Below are 24,609 nucleotides of genomic sequence, written 5' to 3'. Positions count from 1 at the left end.
TCTTCAGTACAGGAATTGAGCAACTGATTTCCAGTGCTTTGTAAGCAAAGTGTCAAAGCTTTGAAGAAAAAAAAATCTTTGAGAATCAAAATTGAAATTCTACTTGTCTTTAACAAATAAAACCCCCACAATCTCATTTATAACTATGGTGTCTTCAGTCATACCTTCTGCTTCTTTTATATCTGTGCAGGTCCATGAACACACCAAGCCAGGAAGAAGACAAAACCCACAAATGGAGAACAGATACCATATCCCACTTACAGTTCCAGCAACTATCTACTGGATCCAGCTGGAAAGCTCTGGCTTGTTAACACGTGTTTTATAAAAGTCCCTGTGCACCAAAGGCTACTGTATCTTCTACTGAGGGAAAAAAAGACAAATACAATATCTCAGAACGAATCAGCAAAGACTTGTTCTGTTCACCAGTTTGTTTATTAAAAAGGTAGTATAAAACACAACCCCTTTAAGAAACAAATTGAAGACAAACCAAGGGATTCTCAGATGCTGTCACAAGTCTAGATGTTATTCAATTACCATTGCTTTTAAATGTTGGTTTTCTAAAGGATAAATGAAAATGGTCAATTTATCGAAAGAAAAATCACCAGTCAGAAAAAATTCCAAGTCAACTTACTGAAAAGTTTAATCTAACAATATACTTTCTTATTACAGAATGAGCAAAAAACCGATTTGCTGCAAAAGATTTCATAATTCTATAAATATTTTACAGAACTTTCAGAGTATCCTGACAGTAAGACTTCAAGCCGTGTATAACGAGCACTAAAATACACACAAGTCAAATCAACACAAGTACACAACTCACAGAATTCATTTCCCATACTGCAGTATGTTTCCTCAAATTCAGAAATGAGAACTTAAAATCCAATTAACATCTATAGGTAAGTATTTTTAATTTTTTTTTCTCCAATTTGTTTTGTTTAGGTTCAAGAATTCAGGGTACGAATATTGATTTTACTGGAAAATTTAAAGGCAAGTTTGGGTTTCTATGAAGCATCCAATACCTTCAAGTTAAGTGAATTAAGTGAATTATTTGTAATTGTAAATAGGTTAACCTTAACTGAATAATGTCTAGGACATTTAGCTAAAATGCACTGCATTTAACATACTAATGATTTTAAGTGAATTGCAATCCTTATACAAAATGTAAGCTGTACGAGGGACTGAAATTCAATTAAAAAAAGTAATTTAAAAAAAAGCAGGAGAAACAGATAAACATTTTGATGCAAAATGAAACTAATTCTCTCTTTACAGCTGTATATGAACATTCCAGAACCTGCGAGAAAAAGAGAAAGCCTTCAAGAAACCCTTTTCTTTTGGGGCTTTTTGTTTCCAGGTGTCTACCTTGGCCTTGCTCCTCAAGCCACGTCATCTCTGGCAAATACCTGTAACCCCATAACACTTCCTTGCCAGCAAAGCACTAAAGAGCAGTTGACTGTAAAGCAAACTACCAATGTATCTTGAAGCTAAGCAATGATTTTGGATGGTATGGTTAAAAAAGTGATTATTGCTGAATTCTGCTGAAGGATCAGTTAATACTCTGTCCCTGCTGTTGTGTTTAAGTGGCTTCACATCCATTTTGTTACACTGTGTGAACTAATAGAAACAAGTATTTCTCCAGTTCAAAACTGAGCAACAAGGATTATCCACAAATTGTTTCAGCCTCCTGCTGGTTTTTGTTTTCATCATATTCAGAGGGAAGGAGACAGATTCTCTTACAATGAACCTCTCACCAAAAGCCTACAATACATTAGAAATTGAACAAAAAGTTTGATTTTGTCGCTTCTAGTGAGCAAGTAATTAAACAGCACTTTTAATTCAAGAACAAATACATTGAAAATTCCATGGGGGTTTTAACTTCTTACCAACTTATGTATGATGCTGCTCAGCCAGAAAAATATATAAGTTTAAAAAGCAACTCACCTTGTTCAGCCTCAGATTTGTTAAAATTTGGTATTAAACATTACTGCTCTATACAACAAGATTTTCACAGTCATATTTCAAAATAGTAATTTTAACTTTTGTGATTTTTTTATTTCTGTTCAGATTCATTTATAAAAATTTGCATCATTTCAAAAAAGGAAAATGTCAAAAGAATTCAGTCTGAATGGAAATCTGCTGAAAAGAAAGTTACAGCTGCATTAACCTCTCCTTGGACTACTAAATGCAATAACTCAATGAGTAGTTTATAAAAATATATTTTTACATTTTACTGGGGAAAACAGAGGTAGACAAAAGGAAAATACAAGTTTGAGTGTAATGCCGCACTTCAGAACAACGTATTTGCATGGAAAAACAGCTTTTATTTCCTTAAGAACCCTATTTAATAGGAAAGCCAGTAAAGCATTTGGTCTCAGTCTTTCTTGGTGCTCTATTTCGGTGTGAGGTCTAGAGAGAAAGGTGAAAGGACTAACATCACACTGGACTTCTGCAGCAAGCCAGTCAATGTGTACATCAATCGGAGAGAGGAAGGTCACTGCACATAAAATGATTCTTTATTTCTCAAATAATACACTACACTAACCTTATTTTTTTCATATCTGATACCATAATAAGGCTTCATAGAACTGTACAAGTTTTATACATTTGTCCACGAGTTTCCCTACATCAGTTGCAATTCCACTGTAAAACAGGTGATTTAACTGTGTAGTGTTACATGACTGGGCTCCTTTAAAAAAAAAACGAAGCAAACAAAACACAAGAGTAATTGATCTAAAGCCTGGAGTCCAGAAGCTGGAAGGAAAAAAAGGAGCACTGAAAGCAATACCCACCACATTAAATCACACTCCTCATATGCAAACGCTCCCAGCTCTCAAAGGTCTGTGGTGCTTATTACCAATAAAAATAACTAAGGCAGAACCAACACAACCCAGAGACGTATCAGAATATGCCACCACGTGCAGCTACTAAGCAGGCAGTGTTTCAGATCCCCTGAATTCTTCAAAGACCTGCTTTGCTGAAACATACAATTCACACTTGGAAATAGGAGCAAATGGACTTTTTTAGCTGGCAAGAGCTACAGCTCTTCCTTATAATGCAACTCAAAAAAGGGAATTTGTCATGCCAGGTTATAATGAGCCCCCGACTTTTAACCTCTAAATTCAAATATAATGTCTGTTGTAAGATCAGGTATTTTTTGTCACAAAAAGATGTAACTTATAACCACAGTGGCAGGTGTTAACTTAGATGCCCTGGTTAGCATAGCTACCCACACATATTGATTATATATTTAAAAAAAACCCCCAACAAAATAAACTTAAGAGAACCATATAGACTTATGGAAAAAATATATATGGTAATCTCAGAGCACAAATTTTCAGAGTATTCCAAATACCTCATGATGGAAATACAGGAATTAGCATCTATAGTTTCTTGCAATCCAATATGAATTAAAACAATTCAACAGATCCTCCTTACAAATGTGTACTGGTTACCACCCATATGAACAACATGCTATGAATTTAGCATCAGTATTTTAATTATTTAGTGCCTAAATCCATATTCTTCTATCCTTACTTATCAAAATAACAGGATTCTAAATTAAGAATGACTATGCCCAAAACAGCTCCCTCAGTTATTTTTGATAGCCTGCCACGTATTAAGATTCCTGAAGTTAGAATGTCTTCTAAATCCTTGCTTTTGGAAATATTTCTAAGAGGGCTAGCATTTGCTTTTTAAGAGCGTTATTTGAAAGCATGTTTTCAAGTTTTCTAACTTCTGCATAACAAACTGTAGTTTGAGCTGCCAAAAGCCTTTAAATCTTATGAAATATGGAAGATCCTCCCCACTCTGAAGAGCATGCAGGGCTAAACTAAAATGTTGAGAACTTACACGCACCATGCTAACAAAGTGGAACAAAAACCTTTAATATAAAAGCAAAAACTAATAAAGCCACCACAAAAATCAAAAGCCTATTTTGATACCTACTGCATACAGACCATGAGAGTTTAAGATCTAGTCCTAGAATGTGTGTGCTCATGCATTTCTAGTCTCCTTGACGTAATTCCAGCCTCTATCTAACATCAACAAAAGATCTAAACAGGGGAAGGAAAAAGTAATTTACTGAATGCTGTGATTTAATAATCTATCTTCACTTGGTTTGCCCGAGGGTGGCTATGGCAACACTGTCTGTTTTCCGCTTCTTTTTAAGTTTGTGACTTGGTACTACTTGTATCATTTGCTACCTAATGAATAGCAACACATCCAATGCATTCACCCCGTACGTATCACAGCATCTGTTCCATAAAATGAACCAAAGTACTCAGGACACAAATCATTTTTAAGGATGAAATACTGAGTTCCAAGGGGTACAGGAAAATTAACAGTAAAATCCACAAATCTTGTAATAGCTTTGCATTAAGTTACATAGAGTTACATAAACTTAAGGGTTAGAATGTATTTCACACTCACATGATGGGACACTGACAAGCATAGTTAGAACAAAAGAAGCCTGATGAGTTTTACTGCATTCTTGGCAACTTGAGTTACTTTACCTGAACAGCCAATTAATACAAACTTTTAGAACCTCATTAAATACTGCTTTTAATGAAAACTTCAAAGCACACAGTTGATGACATTCTAATATGCCTATATTCATATGAATATTGTCTGCAGTCACCCTGAAGAAAGGGATCAACTCAAACATCACCCTAAAAATCATGCTTTTGTAAAGCATTAAAGGTGCTATGTATCAGCTTCACCATCACTGCCTGCAAGGCTGCTGTCTGTGGATGGAGCTCCATCTTCATTAATGCCCTCACCATTATTCTCCCTCTTAGGAGCTTCATCATTTGCACCCTCCTTAGGTGTGTCATTAACTCCTGGAGGTTGTTTGCCTTCAGGCACTTTAACACTACTTGATGCGGAATCCGAACCAGATGTAGTTTGCTGCTCCTTTGCATCAGGATCCCCTAAAAATGTCTCCCACACCTTCAGCCTTTCTTCCCTTTCTCTTGCAGTCTCCTCCACCTATTAAAAGAGATGTTAATACACATCATTTCAGTCATCCTTGTCTAAATGAGTATTTACACAGATAAAATTATACAAACACTTATCTTACACAGAAATATCTCAAGAGTTCAGAAGGCCCTGCTGACTGTGAACTAACAATCTGTACACGCAGTGGATAATCCTCCAAACTGACATCTCCAGCACACAAAACAGGTCCTTTAATTTTTTGCTAAGTTGAATAATTCTGAATGATTTTTTGGGGGACATTCTAGCAGTTTTTGAGGAGAAGCAAGATAGTGCAGGGGTGGGCAGGGGAAGGGGATGGGGATGCCAAACACTTCTCGAGTTAAAACAAATTTATGGTTTGGAAGAAATATTTGATGAAATAGGACCAGGAAAGGTTACCTGATAATCTGTTACACCATCCCATGTTTCAGCACTGAGTTGACGGCCACCAAACCACCTTCCATTCAGAGTGAGCTTGCACAGATCAGCTTCTGTGGCTTCTTTAAATGACACAGAAGCCACGCCATCAGGGTGTCGCTGTAAGGAGAGACACCTTGCATTTAATATTCTAACCAGTGTACCTATTCCAGTGTCTTTTAGACTGTGCTACAAAATCAGATTATGACTTCATTCTGATAATACATAGTCGTGTTTGAAAATATCAGTTTCCAAGTTTACATATTTTGTTCTACTGGCACACAGAACACAGTTTTTGAACACAGTAAACAGGAAATTTTTCAGCTAGCTTAGCTACAAATAAATGTATATATACACTTTCAAACTTGTGACTTGTATTCAAGTTCTTCAAAGGAGTTAGTTTGCCTTCACTTAGGCTGAAGTTGATGGATGCTTAGACATTAAGTTTCAAACCAGTTTTAAAATACTAAAAGACTAAGTCAAGTTTCCATTAAATAAACATACAAAACCAAATAAACACTCCACTCATATTTAAAGCAGCCTAAACATTTTGCAGCTTTGCACATTACATCAGTTCTGCCAACACAGTATGTAAAAATACCTACATCAAATATGAGAACCTTCTTTACTTGTCCAAACTTTTCGCACTCTGTCCGCAGATCTTCTCTGATCTCATTTAGCACTAAGGGATCCTCCTGCAAAGCAGTCACACAGTTTTAATTAAAAACAAGCACTCACTTCTCTCAGCTTTATTTTTGCTCAGTCACTAATGGAACCCATGTGCCAACCCATCAGAAGTTCATAAAGTAAGTGCTGCTATGCTGCATTTTCAAAGCCACCTAAGAGTTGGCAGACAGCTCTTATGTGAATTTAATAAATGCTACTTTTTAACAAAGCTATTTTGTGCTGGTTTCTCCATTCTAACAGTTACAGTTGTTTACTCCTCTTTCCATCCCAAACAGGAATATTGTCAGGATACAGACAGTGAAAAAGGCTGATTTGAAAAGTACATTCTTACCAACATCTTTTTCTTGTTTTTCAGAGAGCTGAATGAATTTCAAGCAGATGTCTGGTACAGGAGAATGCCCTGCCCAAATCTGGTTGTCATCTGCTTAGAATTTTGCTAAAATTTGTATGGCAGAAACTTCAGACAATGTTAACTGTTAACAGCACAACCTACAGTAGCAAACTGCATTTTCATACCTCAAAGTCCTTTGGGTGAAACATATTCCTGATAATAACGATGCGTTCGTGTCGCATTCGAGTTGCACCATCTTTCTTCTCTGGCCTCCAATCCAGCTGTCTAATGAAATGAAGCAACAGTAAGAAGATATTGTTGCGGCTCTCTTCAGTTTCTACAAGTATTTGTTGAAAAAAAATTATTAATTTGGCATTTTTTGCAATACATCAACACGTATTTTTGACACAAAGCGTTAAGTTATTCGTCTAAAACATACAATAATTACCCAGGTTTACCACTTCTACAAAGCAACTGGTCTTTTAAGGTACTTAAAAGCTCAAAGAAGGAATATAAATTATTGTAAAAATCAAAGCATTTTTTTAAACACAAAGAAAATAATTTTGAAGTTTTAATTCCTTCTTAGATTCAGCTCAGATACAGGAATCAGTTGCTGCCAAGTGCAATCAAAATGCTGATATTTTGCCATTTTTTCCTAACTTATTTTGTGAAACAGGAGATCCACTATTCCCTTTAGTAAAACTGAACTGCTTTTATTTAAACAAACATGCAAGAAGACCTTGACTCCTACACAGGCATTGCTGTAAGATGTGTTTTGTGCCACAAACTAGTCATGTAACTCAGGGCACCTGTTCTAGGACTTTGCCTTCTCACAGCAAATGTTACTTCTCATAGAAATGCCTGCTTCATATCCTATTACAAAAAAACCCCACATACTCACACTTTTAAATCTCAAAATCATATATCGGGGGGAAATCTTAAATTCCTTCTTATATCTCCTACTTTAGCTAAAGAAAACATGGATTCCCAATGACAGTAGTTTTACCAGTAAATTATGCTCTTCAACTCAAAAGGAACACAGTCCTTTTATTCACACAAATTGCTGTCAAACAATTGCAGTTTCATTATTTTCATACATTGTCTCCACACTGGAGACTTCTTACAACAAGAATTGCCAATGCATCCTTGGGGCAGACACATTTCAAGCTACTTCTGTTTTCAATAGATAAGATATCAAGTAGCCTTTGCTCCCTTTAACTCTGGCAAAACACTTCTGCATTACTATTTACAGTGTTCAGTGGAATGTTGCTTTCATTAAAATATCAAAAGTTCAAACTTCTTTCTTCTTTAATCTGCATCTTCTTGGTTCCAAAAGGCAGAAAAACAGTTTTTAAGCGACAAAAGCAATGAATCAAGGTACAATTCAAAAATCAGTGTATTTTATACCAGAGATAGATGTCTGGGGGAATCTACAGAGATATTTTAGTACTTTCTCCTATGGCAGCCAAATATCTTTTGCCTTTTTTTTAACTATTGCATTATGGTACAAAATATATGTGGGCAGTCAGTGTTATGACCTTATAACAGCAAGCCCAAATATCATGACAGGATATCTTGCACACTCACACATTGAGAAGAAGTGTCTTATCTCCCCAGAGTTGTAATATTTTCTTCTACACCTGAAAGGACCATGGCTCCCTATGTATTATTTTAATGTTTAAGTCACAAAGAAGGTCATTATATTAACATTTAGTTTAGGAGTACCTCCCCTTTAAATGTGCATTAGTTAAGGTATTTCACAGATAAGACTTTAACTTTTGCATAGCTTAGCATTGCATTTGAAAGAAAGCAGCACTTAACTAATAGCACTTAGAATTCAAGCAATATTCTACTGAAATAAAAAATACAAACTTCTGCTGTTGAGACAGCTTCTTCTTGTAGTCTTTACATTTCTTCTTCTTTTTGCTTGCATCATACTCCCCCTTCAGTTGGAACTTTGCAACTTCCACATGCAATTTATAGCCTCGGATTTCTGCCTCATCCAGAAGCCTCAGTGCAAGTTGAACTGATTCTCTCTATTTGAAAACAAAACACAGCACAAGCTTTAAAGCACATAGCACAGTCAAATGATCCCAATAACGTGGTGTTAAGTATATTGTGCAAAGCATCAGGTCCCTGTCACTGAAAAGGCCACTTCTCTTCCAAATCTCCTGACACACAGCTGGCAATGCTTTCTTGATCGAAACCCAGTGTTTCTGCACTCCTGTTATAATTGATTAATGCTCCCAAAAGCAACTGCACACAGTTCATTCAAATATGTCACAGAAACTAAACTGCAACCATCAGGCAAGCTGATGAACTTAAAGAATAAAAAGACTTCAGGGGACTGATTTCCTATAAAGCTTGTATCACTTTTCCATGAACAGCAGATGTTGAGACTCTCACGTAATTTTTAATATTTTCTTGAAAGTCCTTTGGAGTGGAGCCTGTCTTTATATTTGTGCACTGAACAGCCCTAACTACTCCAATTACAAAAATAGCACAGACTACAGGACACTGGATTTAGCACTGCCTGGTGCTTTTCTTGCAGAATTAAAGCAGGTTGCACTTGGAAGCACCAGCCTTCCAAATGACTCACAAGTGAAACACATGAAGGAAGCAGTACTGCAGCCCAAACTTTTATAGCTTAATAAAGAATATAACAGAGTTCTGAAATCAACCAGTTCTCAACTAAAACCTGTATATACAGGACTACAGTCCTTGGTATACAGCATCCTCAGTTACACAGTAGCATATTTTCAAAGTAAAAGGTAAACAGTCCCCCATTTCACCCCATAATCACTGTCACCCAAGAGAGGAACGTGTAGAGAGATGTTCAGCAGCTATTATGGCCTCTTTCAGGGAGAGGGTGGGGTTGGATATGAGGTGCACAAGTGGGCATTTCTAGAGTAAACCTTTAAAAGAGAGACCTAAATTTCAAGTCACACTTCAGATGTTTAAACAATCTTCTGAGTATGATTCTGAAACAGTGGCCACAAGTACTTTCAGTGGGAAGGAAAACTTCATTTCAGTGGACCACTGACCTTCAGATAGCAACAGAGGCCGTCTCCTTTAAGATTTCCTTCCTTATCTTTGTACAGTTTGATTTTGTGTTCCTCTGTCTGAGGATCTCGCATAATGATACCGCATTTAGACATGACTTGTACAAATTCATCTTTTGTAATGTCTGGAGGTAAACCTGCAAAATAAATTCAAACAGAAGGCTTGAGTATGGTCTATGGACAAAAAAAACCCCCAACCTATAAACTGACAACTATTTTCTCCACCTAAAAATTTGACAAAAAGAGCAACTGAAAATGTATAGACTTTATAAGGTCTGAACTTTGAATTAAAGACAAGGAAAAAACCCAAAATGGATAAGAAAATGATGTGGATGTTCCATGCTAGTTTGGCCTGGATGAAGATTTTAGAGAATTCAAGTATGTGCATTTCTGTGACTGCTCAGAGCCACTAAATGTACTTTTGTATATGCATCTAAGGGTAGCTCCCCACAATCCAAAACAGGTCGAGAAACACCATAATAAGTGCACAGATAATTTCATTTAAGCTTCCCCATTATTTGCTCATTCTACTCCCAGCCTTTTTTTCTTTTACTGTTTCCTCTTTCTTACCTAGTAATTTAATTATGCATTTATTAAATCAAATAAAAACTAAAGGTTAAGTGATGTTTATAGTTGATGCACTATCTGGTTATAAACTTGTCATTATTCTATCCCCTAAGAGCCTGCAGAAATTGTTTTGCTTAAAAAAACCCAAACAAATTAGTGACTTGGCTGACACAGCTCACAGAATATCACATTTAGCAGACAAAAGCACAGAGCATGTCCCTTCTACTACTCTCCCACATCTGCAATTTAAAGGTCACCAAGACATTATGCAGTCAGGAACATAACATTAAGTAGCTTGCAAGTGGCAGATTGACTAGAGAATATTAAAGACATTTACGAGTCTCTTTTACCATCTTTAGCTCCAAGTAGATAAATAAACACTTACCCGTCACATAAACATTTGTGTTTCTGTCTTCTTCAACATGAAACCATCCTAAACACAAGAGTTTTAATTCAGTTATGATAACACATTAAACATGGCAGCATACAGTAATGTTTATATTCTATCAGATTTCTAACAATTTTTGCTTGCTCAAGGGGAAGCTCTGAACTTGCCTTAATTTGCTTTTTTCCACCTTGCATACAGACTTAGGAGGATATCTATGAAGTACCACACAATTTAGAACTATCTGGAAACTTTCAGCACAACCCATATCTTTGCTGTACCAGACAACACTGAACAATTGCCAGTTTTCACTCGTTACTATACATGTCACAGCTAAACACAGGGGAATACTGTGTTACTTACCTGGCTCCAGCTTCCTTTTTTCTGATTTTTGTTTTGGATCTGTTTGTTTTGGTCCTTTCTCATTTGCTGATGGTTGTGTTCCTGCTGTCTTAGAACTTACTGGCTGCTTACTTTCAGTGGCTGTGCCAGAGGCAGATGAAGTGTCTGTCTCGTCTGCGTGGAAGCCATAGTTGGCATGATAGGTTGCCAGGAAATCTTCTGTTATCTGAAAAGAAATTAGGAAAATTAATCGAACATTTCAAAGAACTACAAATTCAGGTTTGTGTTTTCATGTTAGTTAGGTGATGGTCATTTTCCAGTCTGGTATTTTAGAACTGGTTTTAAATCATCTTTGCAAAGCCATATGCACAACAAGAACAGCCAGCTCAGGTATTACCTGAACTAGACAAACACACTCATTCTATACAGCACATGAAGTTTTTACACAAACATTTCACAAGTTCTGACTTTTTTCAAACCAAGCTTTCTGCTTTCCACTTAAATTGGACCTGCCTGAAGGACAGAAACCAAATGCTCCTGGCCATGGTGAAGAGATAAAGTGACACTGACAGTAAGTCAACAACTTATCCACAGATGATGAACGACTGACATTTGCAGGCATCTGCCTTTTCATGGAATCATTTCCAGGGAGGACATATATTTGTGTTGACAGACAGTAAACACTGCACTTAGGCAGAGATGTATCTTAACACACTGTTTCTAAGGCCACATGCTTTACTTCATATCCTACTAATAGATAATTAGCTTCTTCTTTTCTAGAGAGAGACTATACTTGGATAAAATTTAAGATTGGCTAATGCCTATGTTTTAGAGGTCAAAATAAAAAAAAAACCCTACAAATTACACCCAGTACCAATTTTAATACTAGCCACTAGTAATCCCATGCAAAGATATATATCAGAGCTGCTTTTGCCAACATCCCTGCATTAGGAAGGATTTTCTGAAGTTACACACTCTGAAAGGATTTATTCCCAAAGCTGAGCCTTAACCTCTGAAAATTTTATCTCTGACTTGTGCTGCACTTGCTTCATCTGTATTCAACAGGGAACAAAACTTGATGTCATTAAACTACTGTGTCAATGATGATAATGCAATCTCCCATCTTCTAGTGGTTCAAAGCTTCATGTTTCAACTCTAGACTTCTATTATAACAAATCAAAAATGCAGAACTGACAGTAACAGGCTTGTCAGGAATAATGCAGGATGCCTTGGAGCCCCATATAACTTTAAAGTTTAGCACGAAATAGCTCCCAGGCTAAACAAGACTTGCAACACACCTCGATAAGGAATGTAAGTGGCTGCTCTTACAGACACGACCCAACACAATGTCATGTCAAGAGAAAGAAAAAGTACAACCACATTTAGTGAAGACGACACTGTGCTCTAACCAGGTTCATTATATTTGACACAAGCAACCTTAGCAATCCTCAGTGTCACAGTTGATGGGATCCAGAGAATTAAGAAGCTTTTGTAATTTCTGGTAAACAGGATTATTAATTTTCATCAGAGAACTTACTGATAAATTAGTGATTAAACCTGCAACAGTCACCTTCCTGCAGCAGGATTATTTTCTAGCTTCAGGGGGAACTGTGTTCTTGTGTAAAGCTCAATTCATTCTTAGCAAATTACCTACCATGGACTGTCAAATTTTACCAGTCAATAACAAAGATGTTTTTTGCATAATATCATCCTACCATATAACCACTACAACTACCTCATTTTAAAATGTGTTTTTTGCAAGCACAAAGGAATTTATACAAGTATAAAGACTTTTATTGGAAATTATGTTACACTGTGCCTGCATGACAAACACCAATTCACAGAATTTGTTACTTGGGGCTTCAATCCAGTTCTGGTGGAAAACATCACAGAGAGATCAGTTCTATCTGCACACCCTCACAATTATACAGTTGGGGTGATCAAGCTTATAGGAAAAGAAATACAATACTACAGGACATGTGAGCATGTAATTAACTGCTGGTCCCACTGAAATGGAAAGGAATAGATTAACCAAATGAAGAACAGATACCCTGTGCCTGCAGATGACAGCCAACATCTGTATCTTCATAGCAAGTGATGGAGGCAGCAGATGAATTCCTCATGCTATTTTGTGATATGTCCATGAAGGACTATAGAACTTGGTATTCATCAATACAGTACCATTGAAAGAAAAGCAATTAAATAATAAACGAGGTTACAATTGCTTCTATTAAATATTTGACTGTCTCCAAGTTTTTCTGGGGAATGCTCAGTTAATATCATTCACTTTTTGCACAGCTTTGAAATTTGCTTTAGTGGAAGCTCAGCAGCCACTACTCCCAAAGCAGAGCAGCAGTGCAGTCCCAGTCTGCAGATGATGGTTAGACCAGTCATATTTTCATCTTTTGTCAAGAAACAGAGATTAAGAATTTTATTACTGCTCATGGAGAAAGTACTCCAACTTCTGGCTCCGGTGGTCTCTCCCATTTATTTTGATAAAACATTCCATTGAATAATCATCAGGCAGAAGAAGTAACCTGAGACACCGGTGTGTAGCTCAGTAAAGAATCTTTGTGAAGCTCTGTGGGTCACTGAGAGGTCACCAACTTCTCCTACACATCATATTTACTAGTGAACTTCGCTGCTCTTATTTCACTTGTCCAACCCTTAATGTTATCTCCTCTCCAAGACAGAAGAGATAAGAAAGGCACTTGGGAAAGTCAAATGATACTGAGAGGAGAAAAATTTAAAAAAATAGGTGAGAAAGAGGGGAAGAAATAGGTGAAAAAAAAGGAAGAATCTTTTTACAAGTTACTGTCCTTACTGGATATAGCATTCCACAGGGAGCCAGGGATACTCAGTGCTCCACTTTGTCAGTCTGGATTTCTCAATGCTTTTACCCTTCCATAAGCCATCTGCTCCAGACACCTTCCTAGGTTTACACACATTCAAACTTGGCACTACAGGCTTCATTCTCACTCAGATTCTCTGAATTGCAATGAATTCACAGTCACAAGCTAGAACTGGCACATTACATCTATCAAGCAGACCCCATAAAATGTCTTAATACTAAATTGATTGCCCTCATTCATTATTATATGGTAACGAAACCACTATTTCACTTGCAGATCAGCAGATTTGCTCAACTAATTAAATCTATGTCCCTTCTCCCTTTGAAGAAACACACTATTATAGCAAAATCATTTTTTATCCTGAAAATATTTAATAAAAAAAAATAACCAAGGCGAAAAACTGTGACGTGTTTCAATGCTGTGGAATGCCACTAAGTAAGACAAATACACTTAATTTTCAAGTGCACTTCTGTGGCTGAAGGATATGGAAGAACACATCTGTACAAGGCACTATTTTCAGGTAATAATGAAAGAGGGATATACTTTCATCTAGAAAGGATATATTTTCATCTAGACATCTTAACAGACACTTCACTGCCCACAAAAAGATCACCACAGCTACAGTGACAAAGAGATCTAAAGGCATCAGGGACCAAGACCCACAAATATAACTCTGACTTCATGCCAGGCTCGAGCAACTCCACAGATCCTCAGCCAAGGCGAGAAGCTGAGACACAGCTGAGACACAGCTGAGACACAGCTCTTCACAACTAAATCGCAGCCGGTCACAGGCGGAGATGGTTCTGCCTGTAAAAAAGGGGGGTTTCGGTGCCACCGAACCCTCAGCAGACATCAGTGGGGCCGAACGCGGACACCTCCGTGCCGAGGGGACCCAGCCCCGACTGCTCCTCCTCCTCCTCACCCTTCCGGGGACTCCCGCACCCACCTTGGGGAACCAGGCCTTCTTCTCCCGGTCCCACTCGTAGGCGGCCCCGTCCGCCGGGTCCACGTACGTGAAGGGGTCGGATTCGCCCTCGCCCTCGCCCTCGCCGGGCTTGGCCTCGTACTGCTGCTGCAGCTGCAGCTGCCGGTAGAACTCCTCGTTCCCGTCCTCGCCGCTCATCCTGCCCCGTTCGGCGGGACTCGGCACCCGCGCCAGGCCTGGGCCACCCGCGCCGGGCCTCGGGCAACCGCGCCGGGCCTGGACAACCCGCGCCGGGCCTGGACAACCCGCGCCGGGCCTGGACAACCTGCGCTCGTTCCGCCGCCTGAGGCGCGCGCCCGCCGGCCCCGCCTCTCTGGGCGGCGGGAGCGCGCGGGAGCGGCGGGAGCACGCGCGGACCCCCCACCCGCCTCACGCGGCCGCCGCGACCCGTGCCGGGCCCCGCCGCGCACACAGCACCGGAAACGCCCCTGCCCCGCCCGCCGCCACCACCGGGGTGGTTTCGCCCGCCCCGCCTCCTGCCCCGCGCCGCAGCCAATGAGCGACGCGCTGGCGGGTCACGCGGGAAACGGCGGAGCCAATGAGAAGCGGGGGTGGAGCCTGTCCAGGGGCGGGCGCGCGCAGGGGGCGGGGCGTGCTTTCCCGCCTGTGGGCGGATCCTGAGCGCGGCCGTGACGGGCCCCGAGGGCGAGGGTGGCTGGGGGTGATGAGGCTCCCGCTTTGCCTCCTTCCCTTTCTCTTTCTCTTTGCCTCCGGCTGCAGCGCTGTTTCACCACAGGCAGGGCCTCGGCGTGAGGGCGGCTGCCTCTGATGCGCCAGACAGCTGTGGGCGAGAAGCTGTGCCTTGATGGGCTTTGCGTGGGCGCTGCTGCAGCTTTGCTTACGTGATAAATAAAAGTTTGGGACACGAATAAAAGTACTCCTTGCTGAGATGCCGTTTGCCATTGTGCCCTGGGCATCACTGGGCAGTGAAGCTGCTTCTGTCGGTGGTGCTGGCCATCGTCTGGCAGTGACAGGTCCTCGTGTCCTGCTAGAGACAAAGGCAAAACCAAAAAGATAAATGAAACAAAAATGGCATGCGAAATGTCAAGAAATCACACTGTTTCTTGCTCCTCCCTTGGCTAAGGGTTGTCCAGCCATGGCTGTTGTGCTCCCCTTGGAAAGGGTTGGGACAGCGGGATGAGGCTTGGCTGCAAAACACGGAATTAGTTTGCATTAATGAAGTCTGCAATTAGTACTCTGCCTGTGAATACTTAAATATTTAAAATACAATTTTCTCACGCGAATCAGTTTTTAAAAGACCTTCATTCAGTGCCATCTAGTGGTTTTCACGGTGTAGCCCAGGCAGCTACATCAAACCCAAATTTAATGGATGTATTTAAAAGTGTTTTATTTAGAGGATGAAGAAGCACGCTGATTAGGTTGTTTTGCAAAATTTAACCTAGAGCTATAAACCCTGGGTATTAAAATAGCCACCTGTTTTAAATGAAAATTGAGCTGAACAGCCCCATCAAAGCTGGCAGTGGCCAGTTGCCAGGGGCAAAGCAATCTTTCCACTCAGAAATAAAAATGATATTCAGACGTTTTCTGGAAATCAGTATTCCAGGAACAAATATATCTTTACCGTCATACAGACTGGAATGATAATAAAATCAAAGACACGAGATCGTGAAGCTCTGTAGGGAAAGACCAACATCAGCTCCCTGCCTGGGCAACAGGCTGTCAGACGAAATTGCTGAGGATATAAATATAGAGTTCTAGTAACCTTTGGCTGTCGCACAAAGAACATCCAGCCTAGTTAATGACATCTTTGATGCTTCAAGAATTTTCTCTTGGCAGGGCTATTACGGTAGTTGTCCAAAGATTGCTTTGTGATCACTTATAAACTGACAGCTTAAAGGACATTTGTCTTCACTTTCAAACAGTTATTGGATTGTGGAGAGGAGCGTGAGAGGCTGGACATAAACTGTGCTTACTTATAAAATTTGGAATTGGATATATGTTTGGAAATAAGATAATCATAGCCTCAGACATTGTAAGAGTGACACAATTTAAGTCTTAACCTGCTTGTTTCATTTTGGCAGGGGTTTTTATGTTTATAACCCGAGTGATTGCAGCGAGGTCTGTGCCCAGGCAGTACAGCTTTCCCTAGTGTTGAGACAGAGAGGCACTTTTGTGGGGAGCAGGAGATCCAGATTTTATCTCGATCCGATGGGAATGAGAGCGTGCTTGTGTGCAGGAGGGTTAGTGCGAGGTAAATCTGATCTGCACGCTTTAACGAGGCTACGAGGACACACTGCCTCGAGTCCTCACACTTCCCGCAGATAAGAGCGTGTGTGGCGGCAGCTGCTGCGGCACTGCCTCGTGTGGTGTCATCACCATCTGTTCCCTTCCTCCTTGGTAAAGACAGCACAGAGGGCCAGCCCAGGGAGCTGATTCGGCTGGAAACGCATCACTTTTGGGAGTCGAGACAGCTTTCCTCTCAATCACATCCTTGAAACGATACAACTCGTGGCTGCACAAGCACTGCTGCTCCAAGCTGCGTGTTTTGGGGATGGGCTCGAGTGTCCTGCAGCTTGGATCAGTCTAAGCTGTCAAGAAATGGTGTTTTAAATCCTAAGAAAATGTCTCAAAGTAAATCTTAAAAGGAGGCATTAGCATGATTCTGTATCTGTGTCTGACTCTTCTGTATTATACGAGGCAATCTTGGCTCGTCAGAGCTGATTGTTGGTCTAGAGATGCCATCCACTAAAAGTAGGGATACCTTGGTTTTCCTGAAGCGGTGTTTTGCTGTCTGTTAGAGGGGAAGCAGCAAATCACTAGCTGATACTTAATTAGGTAAACACTCTTTTCTTGAGCTGCTTTGTTATGTTAAATTAAGGAGGCAGTAATTAGTGGTTAAGTACAGAGAGGTTACTTCTCTTTGGGCTTTCCATGGGGCTGGAACCTGTAGCTGTTACACAGACTAGCGAGAGTGACGAAGAGTGTGAAAAATTCACAGTGTGAAAAATTACGGGACCAGTACAGATGTGCTAAAAATTTAATATCCTGTCCTATGCACAGAAATTCCACCTCACAGTTCACCTTGCACTGAGGGGCCCATCTGTGGCAGAGCCTATAACTAAACACTCATTAGAGGCCGTATTCTATTTTTTAAGTACCACTGATCGAAATGTGTAAGTACCGTAACTGTGTGTATCTTTGGCTTATTCTTTAATTGTAATATCCTTAGCATAAACACACAAGTGTCAGCAGGCAGCCCTTGTAAAAGAAAGCAAAACAAAGCAGTTTCTATGAGAAGAGAAGTGGGAGCTTTAAAATGGCTATAATTGTGTAAATGACTTTAATACCCTGTGCCATTTGCTGGAGATGCAGTCAGTTACACTGTAGCACTGCTTTGACATGAGTGTGTTAATTTTTGTGGATTTTTGGGTTTTTTAACTACACTGGCATCTTGTGACAGCAGAGAGTACTGATTTTAAAACAGTTGCTAATGTGAATATGAAATGTGTATATCTCATTCACAAAACAAACTATAAAAAATCCTACGTCCTAGAAATCATATTTATTTTCTCAGTAAGACTCTGCATGAACAAGACCTTTGAGGGAGCCTTGCTTTTCAGTATTTTGTGCCATTTTTCTACCTGTTCTTATACTGTGGACATAAATAGTGAACCTCTAATTATTCATCCCAATTCTTCACTAAATAACTCTCAGTATTACTGTAAATAGAAGTTATTTGCACATACTCTTATAGAATTACACTTGCATTACTTAGGGGTGAAAGAACCTGGCTTTGGAACACTGAGAAAAGATTGCAAAGAAAACAACCCTTTTCCCCTAAATCCAGTTATGGTGATGTGGAGGCATTTTAGGGATAATTATATTGTGGGGAGTAGATGAAATGAATAATATCAGATTGCTTAGATAAAAATATATGTTGACCAATATATTACTCCAATACAACATGTCATGAAGATTTGAAAGTACAGAATTATCAAAGCATTAAGTACACAGAATAATTAAATTATGGCTTGAAATGTTGCCAATCTTTAACAAAAACATGTGCAGGATATAGCAAAACCATCAGTTTTGTAACAAGATACATTAGCAATAGATAGACCACCCAGCTAGAGGAGTAGTTACACAAGCAAAAAGTAGCTGCATGCAAGGCAAGAAAAATGATGAATTAGGAAACCGTGGTTTTTAAGGGCTGCTCTGAGATGTAGCCAAGGATTTTGCAGTGGGAAATTTGGTCTCCAACAGAGACAAATTGTGAAGTCCAGAAACATGTAGCAGATTTGTTTCCCAAAGGCTTTACTAAGCTAGAATAAAGAATGATGTAAGGAACTGTAAAACTGTAATGTTTGTTGAGTTTTCTTTTGTTTAGAATTCCCTGTAGTAAGATCCAGGAAGATAAATGTAGGTTCATAAGTGTGTGGGCTTATCTACTTATTTCAGTCTCACCCTCCAGCTCCACGAAGGAAAAAGAGAAGGAGAAAATATCAGTGCAATATGTTTGTTATATTTATACCTAGCTCACTACCAGGAATGTGTTACATTAAGACAAAGAGAGTAAAATAAGGTCTCTGGAGTCTGCTTTGACATAAATTGTATTTCTATGCTATTATATTTCCATTTATTTCAGTGATCCTATCCTGCTGTACAATTGGTACAATAAAAGGAAGAATGCATTTGAAAATTAGTTCTTGTAGTCTTTCAGCCTGTAACATGAGGAGTGTAGTAAAAAAAGGCCAGGCCTGATGGGACTAAACTGGTCTGTCATTAACTGGTTTATGATGACTACAGAGGTTGTATTCCAATGCCCCTGGGATTTATAGTTTGGTTTTATTTTTATGATAAGGGCAGTCAACAGAGAGAGACTGTAAATAGATTTTCTCATCTTATAATGAACTCAGATAATGGTGCATGGGTGGATGGATTTCCAGCCATGTGTTAGGGGCTCTGTGCAGCTGGAGGGGACTTATACCTTCAAGGGTTAGTTAAAATGGAAACATCTGTGGCTGACAGAATTATTTTAATTCATACATTGCAGCTTCTGTTCTATACTTCAACCCCCAAATTATTTTGAAATAGAAGCCCCTTAGTTTAAGCGGTGGAAAATCTGTTGTGTTTTCTATCCACAGAACAACTTCCACAGAACAGAATTTTGGTTCAGGGAACACAAAACTCATTAAAATAAGTGTCATTCAACTTTTTTGGTAACATGAGGTAGGAAGACTTGCCTCCTGTATTTCCTTATGGGAAGGCAGTCCCTGCCAGCAGCGCTGCTGAGCTTGGACAGGCTGTCCTGGCTTGTCTCTGCAAACCAAGTCATAAAATCAGTGGATCTGAGATTAGAAGGCCTATCTCAGTAAGGCAGTCTATCCTAACATTAAAAAGGGATACAACTTGAAAATTAGTAAAATAGAAAAATCCAGCTCTCCCAGCATGCTTGAACATGTGCAGACCACTTAGATACAACCACGTACACTACAGCAGGAGTGGATCAGGGCGGGTAAAGGGTTGGTCTGGCCCTCCACACTGTACAGTTTTTACTTCAGACTTGTTCTAGTCTGGTTCCATGGACCGGACACACAGTTTCATTTGAGAGAAATCCAGATTGTGCACTCAAGACCACTCTGGGAGACAGAGCAAAGTAAGGCAGGAGGGCACATTTGAGTATTCACTGTGCATCCCAGCTAGAACTCTGATACAGATTCACCCCAATTTCTTGATGTTAAATCGATAATGTTGATTTCTTGATGTTAAATCGATAATTCTTGATGTTAAACCATAAAGAACTCTGCACTATTGAGATGTTTTACCCATAGGTCACAAAGAATTTTACAAGTGTTGTTAAAGATTATTATAGTTTTCTCAGAGAGATGATCACCTGCTGGTTCTCTTGACTTCCTCAGGAACAGTGAAGAGCATCCATCTCACTACACAGCAGTCAGCTCTTAGCCAGAGTTTCAAAGTCACTGACAGAGCAAAGGCTACTGTGGATCTGGCCCATAATGCTTTACTTTTTTTTACTTCACAGTGCTACAAACCTTAGCCTTCTTTCATTTTAACATTCTTTCTGAGGTGTTTACCGATATTTAACATTCAGGACAAGAAAATAAATAAATCAAAATTCTGCCTGCTTGATCATGTTATGACCAGGTGATTTTCCTTGCTTGCTGTAGATGCAAGTACTTAGAGGGAGCTCTCAGTCACAAGTCAAAGAGCAAGTAAGTCATCAAGAAAAAAACCATCCTCACAGCCAATTCTCGCACCAACTCTGCTAACTCCTCTCTTGCCCGGTCCAGGAATTCCATCTAGGGATCTGTGTTGGTGCTTGGGAACATAAGCCATCCCTTTGAGCTTATGCTGGAAAGTTCAGCTGTTGCAGCTTCTTTTCCCACATGGTTTGATTTCTTTATTGTATATTTTTTTAAAATGAGGAACTCCTGATGAACACACTTTCACAGACAGGGCAAGCCACCTTTTTCCAGGATCCCAGTGGCAGCGACTTGACTGTAAAGGCTCAGTTTCTGCCCTTCATCCCACGTGAACTAAACGCTCTCCTCCTCTTTGGTGATGCTGTAATCTGTGAGCAGCGTGACGCTGATTTCCGAGCCGTGGGTGCTGCCCGTGACTGACAGGGCTCTGGTAGGAGAATTGCTCTGGGTGGCACTGGGAGGCTTTCTGCGGAACGCTGCCCTGCAGCACAAGACTTGCTTTTTAAAATGTTGCCGGAAACTTTTACTCAGCCAATAAAGGGCAAAGGGGTTGACGCAGGAATTGCTGAAGGCCAAGGCGCGGGAGAAGATGGTCGCTATCAGGTGGAAGGTGGAAGCATCCACGGAAGCGTGGTACGTGAAGGAGCGGTACAGGTAGAGGATGTGGTTGGGCAGCCAGCAAAAGGCAAACAAAGCAACAAGCACCAGCACTGTTTTTGCAACTCTCTTGCGGGATTCGATCTACAAAAAAAGTAATGCATATCTGGTATTAGTAGCAATTAGTGACGTGTTTGTGTTGTTGGTGCTGATTGGAAAAGGAGTGGAAAAGTCTAACTGCATTAGTAACCAAAAAAAAAAACAAAATGAAAAAAGAAAACAAACAAACAAAACACCAAACCACAAGAAATAAGCAGGGAAATAAATCTATTTCATAATTTTCTTAACAAAGTGTTTGCAGTGCAGAGCACATTCCCTTTCCATTATAAATCACATGGCATTCTCATCTAGACTAGGACTTAAATGTACCGTAGTTAATGTGTCAGCTCACATGGATGAGGTCCCAGTGTTTACAAATCAATGCTTTAACTCCTGAGTTTATAGGGTCATGATAAAGCACAACAGACCCACCCCTCTTTAGGAAAGCATGGACACTCACAAGTGGTGAGTCATGAGCACGTGTGTAAGAGCACAGCTGAGTTTGGGTTGCTGGTGTGGGCTGAGTTTGTGGAGCTTTTTACTCCACTATCAGGTAAAGTTTTATATTCAATAATTCAGAGTTAATCATCACAATAGACTTTGGGAAATTGGACACTTTTAGAGCTTGATCGTAGCTTACCTGCTTACGGGCATGACCATGTTCTTCTGCTGGCATGTTGGATGTACTTTTATATAAAGTTCTGGCTATAAGAAAATAGTAGACAGAAATGACAGCCAAGGGCACAATGTAGAACACTAAGAAGCAAACCAGGGAATGAGCTTCCTGCAAAATCTTCTCAGATACAGGATAGGGGGCACATGCCTCGAAAGTTACATTTTTCTCAGGATTGCTGAAAGAATACAAATCTGAAAAAACAGCCTCTGGGATAGCAAATATCATGGAGACGATCCAAACACATCCAGCTTTGCAGCAGGTCTTCAGGAGCGCATCTGAAGTCTGCAGTTCCAAGGGCTTCACAATGGCTCTGTACCTAAAACCACCAACATCATTGTCAGAAGAAATACAGAAATAATGCAATCACTGACAGTGCAAACTTCTTAAGGCTAAAGCCATTACTGTTGCTGCTAAACTAAGGGTGCTGGAATTGTCTCAGAAATGAAAACAGATACTAGCTCTTTGCAATTAAGATGGAAATGTAAAAACTAATTTTAAACATGTATTTTAATGGATTGTCTGGCAGGACTTACCACTAAAGCCTTCCTAAATAAAGGTGACTTCTACAGTTTGGATTGGGATCATTAAGGGCAATCATCTCTCCTAATTTTAGGGCATTGCCTAGAAAGGTAAATGATGGAATTAGTATGCAAAACTGGTAAAGGTGTGAAAGAGGTTAGCTATTTTAGAAATCGTGAACCCAAGCATGTGCAGCCCTCCTTTCTTCCATCTTCCTAAGGTCTCAGCGGAGTGCAGGGATCTGACTCAAAGTAATGCTCCAGGATTCATTCATATTTATAAAGCAGGAGCAGACACTGCTGTTGATTCATGCCTGTGACTCTGCAGCATGTGGACTGAGTCAGGCAGACGAGAAAAATCTGGGTAAATCTACAGATATGTGAAAATGTGTGTGGAAATGGAACATAGAAAGAGGACCAACTCCCATGAAGGTGGGTGAAGCACAGGCAACAGTATATCCAGTTCCTCAAGGATCAGGGATCCTCCATAATGCAGAAAGAAGTGATGCCTCCAGCAGGGCACAAGACTGGCATGGAAGGAGAGGCAGTGGAAAATGACCCAGAGGATAAGACAGCTTAGTTGTACCATTTTGCACAAGCTGAGGATATGGTCTTTTTCTCCACTATGCAAATTCAAATAGAAGACTGGAAGCTGGATTGCTATTTATCAAACTAATACCATTTTTATTGACTTAGAGCTCTTCTAGCACACTGGAACATGACAGTCTGGCATTGAGCATGTGATTGATCTGAGCATTCTCAGTAAGTTTACCATGTAGTTACCCTGTGAAAATGTGGCATGGAGTATTTATGTAACAGCTACCATGAAGCATTAAATACAGAAGCAAGTGTCTAAACTGTAGAATCAAAGAATAGGTGGGTTTGGAAGGGACCTTTAAAGGTTATCTGCTCCATGGTGGGTTCTGAACTGATGTCATACAGGAGCAAGACCTTGGAGCTATGATAGATGGTTCAGTGAAAACATTAGCTTAATATTCAGCAGTAGTTAAAAACCACACCAAACTCTTAAAAAAAAACAACATAAGCCCAAAATGTTAGGTATTATTAGAAAAATAACTAAAAGAAACACAAACATCCTAAGGATGGAATATAACATGAATAACCGGGAGAGATGGAAAGGGGTCTCTCTCTCTCTTCTGGCACAAGAGACAGTGCCATCAAATGAAGGCACGTTGTTTATTCAACAGGCAGTGAAAGTCATTGCTGAACAAGTTCAAGAAGAGGCTGGACAAGGATCTAGAACCCATTGAGGTTATTAAATAGACAGAAACCACATCTGCTTAAGGGGTCATCTGAAGGCTTAGAATTTAAGTATAGTGTTGTGGTTTTTATTCTTCCTATGTGTCTTTTCTTGTCTTTGTACTACCACTGCTGGATGCTGGTATTGTCCTACATAGACCCTTGATCTGCCCCACTGTGGCCATTCCTGTGTTGGATGATTATTTTTGGAGTACAGTAGCAGCACCATTGCTTAAATTCTGGACACATGAATCACTTGCTCTTACATACAATCCACAATTGCTGGCATACTAGATGAAAATCTTTTTCCCTCTTACTATTAAATTTGATTTCTTGTTTTTCTGCTCCTTGACATGCTCCTGCTGATTGAAATGAAATTTCATCTTAGCTTTTTTTCATTCAGGAAAGAAGTACTTGGAAAACTGATAGTTCAGCAACTCCTGACAGCAGTCAAAGCAGTGGTCCCTACTAGCAGTGCTGTCATTGTAACCTGAGTTTAATTTCAGGATCTCTGGGCTAAAATATTTCTGTAAATGACATAAGAACTGCAAGAGAAAACATAAATAAAAAAATATATATTCACTTATGAAACTGAAAATTACAGTAGCCCTCAAATGATGGGATTCATTCCTTTGTCCCCAGTCTGTTCTGTGTTCTCTTTTGTATTTTTACCTC

The 24,609-nt window shown here is 39.8% G+C and overlaps 2 protein-coding genes across 2 annotated transcripts in view; both read right to left on the bottom strand.

The window, feature by feature from the left end:
• Nucleotides 1–413: 413 nt before the first annotated feature.
• Nucleotides 414–14,889, bottom strand: HTATSF1 (HIV-1 Tat specific factor 1). Its single transcript, XM_027687203.1, has 9 exons — nucleotides 14,561–14,889; nucleotides 10,784–10,988; nucleotides 10,421–10,468; nucleotides 9,451–9,605; nucleotides 8,279–8,442; nucleotides 6,592–6,691; nucleotides 5,994–6,083; nucleotides 5,371–5,508; nucleotides 414–4,983 (listed from the first exon to the last, which is right to left on the bottom strand). The coding sequence occupies exons 1-9, from the start codon at nucleotides 14,735–14,737 to the stop codon at nucleotides 4,699–4,701; spliced, it is 1,362 nt and encodes a 453-aa protein (XP_027543004.1). The 5' UTR covers nucleotides 14,738–14,889; the 3' UTR covers nucleotides 414–4,698.
• Nucleotides 14,890–17,990: 3,101 nt separating this feature from the next.
• Nucleotides 17,991–24,609, bottom strand: part of BRS3 (bombesin receptor subtype 3) — a 7,632-nt gene continuing 1,013 nt past the window's right edge. The window contains exons 2-3 of the mRNA XM_027687270.1: nucleotides 22,121–22,472; nucleotides 17,991–21,525 (exon numbers count right to left, since the gene is read on the bottom strand). Of these exons, the coding sequence (XP_027543071.1) occupies nucleotides 21,118–21,525; nucleotides 22,121–22,472 (760 nt within the window). The 3' untranslated portion in view covers nucleotides 17,991–21,117. The remainder of the gene's footprint in view (nucleotides 21,526–22,120; nucleotides 22,473–24,609) is intronic.

This window comes from Neopelma chrysocephalum, unplaced genomic scaffold (assembly GCF_003984885.1).
Source record: "Neopelma chrysocephalum unplaced genomic scaffold, ASM398488v2 Primary Assembly neopelma1_73b, whole genome shotgun sequence".
In the NCBI taxonomy this organism is placed as follows: Eukaryota; Metazoa; Chordata; class Aves; order Passeriformes; family Pipridae; genus Neopelma; species Neopelma chrysocephalum.
Note: the sequence above shows the minus strand (reverse complement) of the source record. Positions and strands in the feature narration are given on the sequence as shown.

Excerpts from the sequence above, each read along its gene's own strand:
- HTATSF1 (XM_027687203.1), bottom strand. The coding sequence starts at position 14,737 with ATGAGCGGCGAGGACGGGAACGAGGAGTTCTACCGGCAGCTGCAGCTG. Across the intron at positions 9,606-10,420 it reads CACAAATGTTTATGTGACGG|GTTTACCTCCAGACATTACA; the intron begins GTAAGTGTTTAT and ends TTTATTTTGCAG. Across the intron at positions 5,509-5,993 it reads AGAAGGTTCTCATATTTGAT|CGACACCCTGATGGCGTGGC; the intron begins GTAGGTATTTTT and ends CTCTCCTTACAG.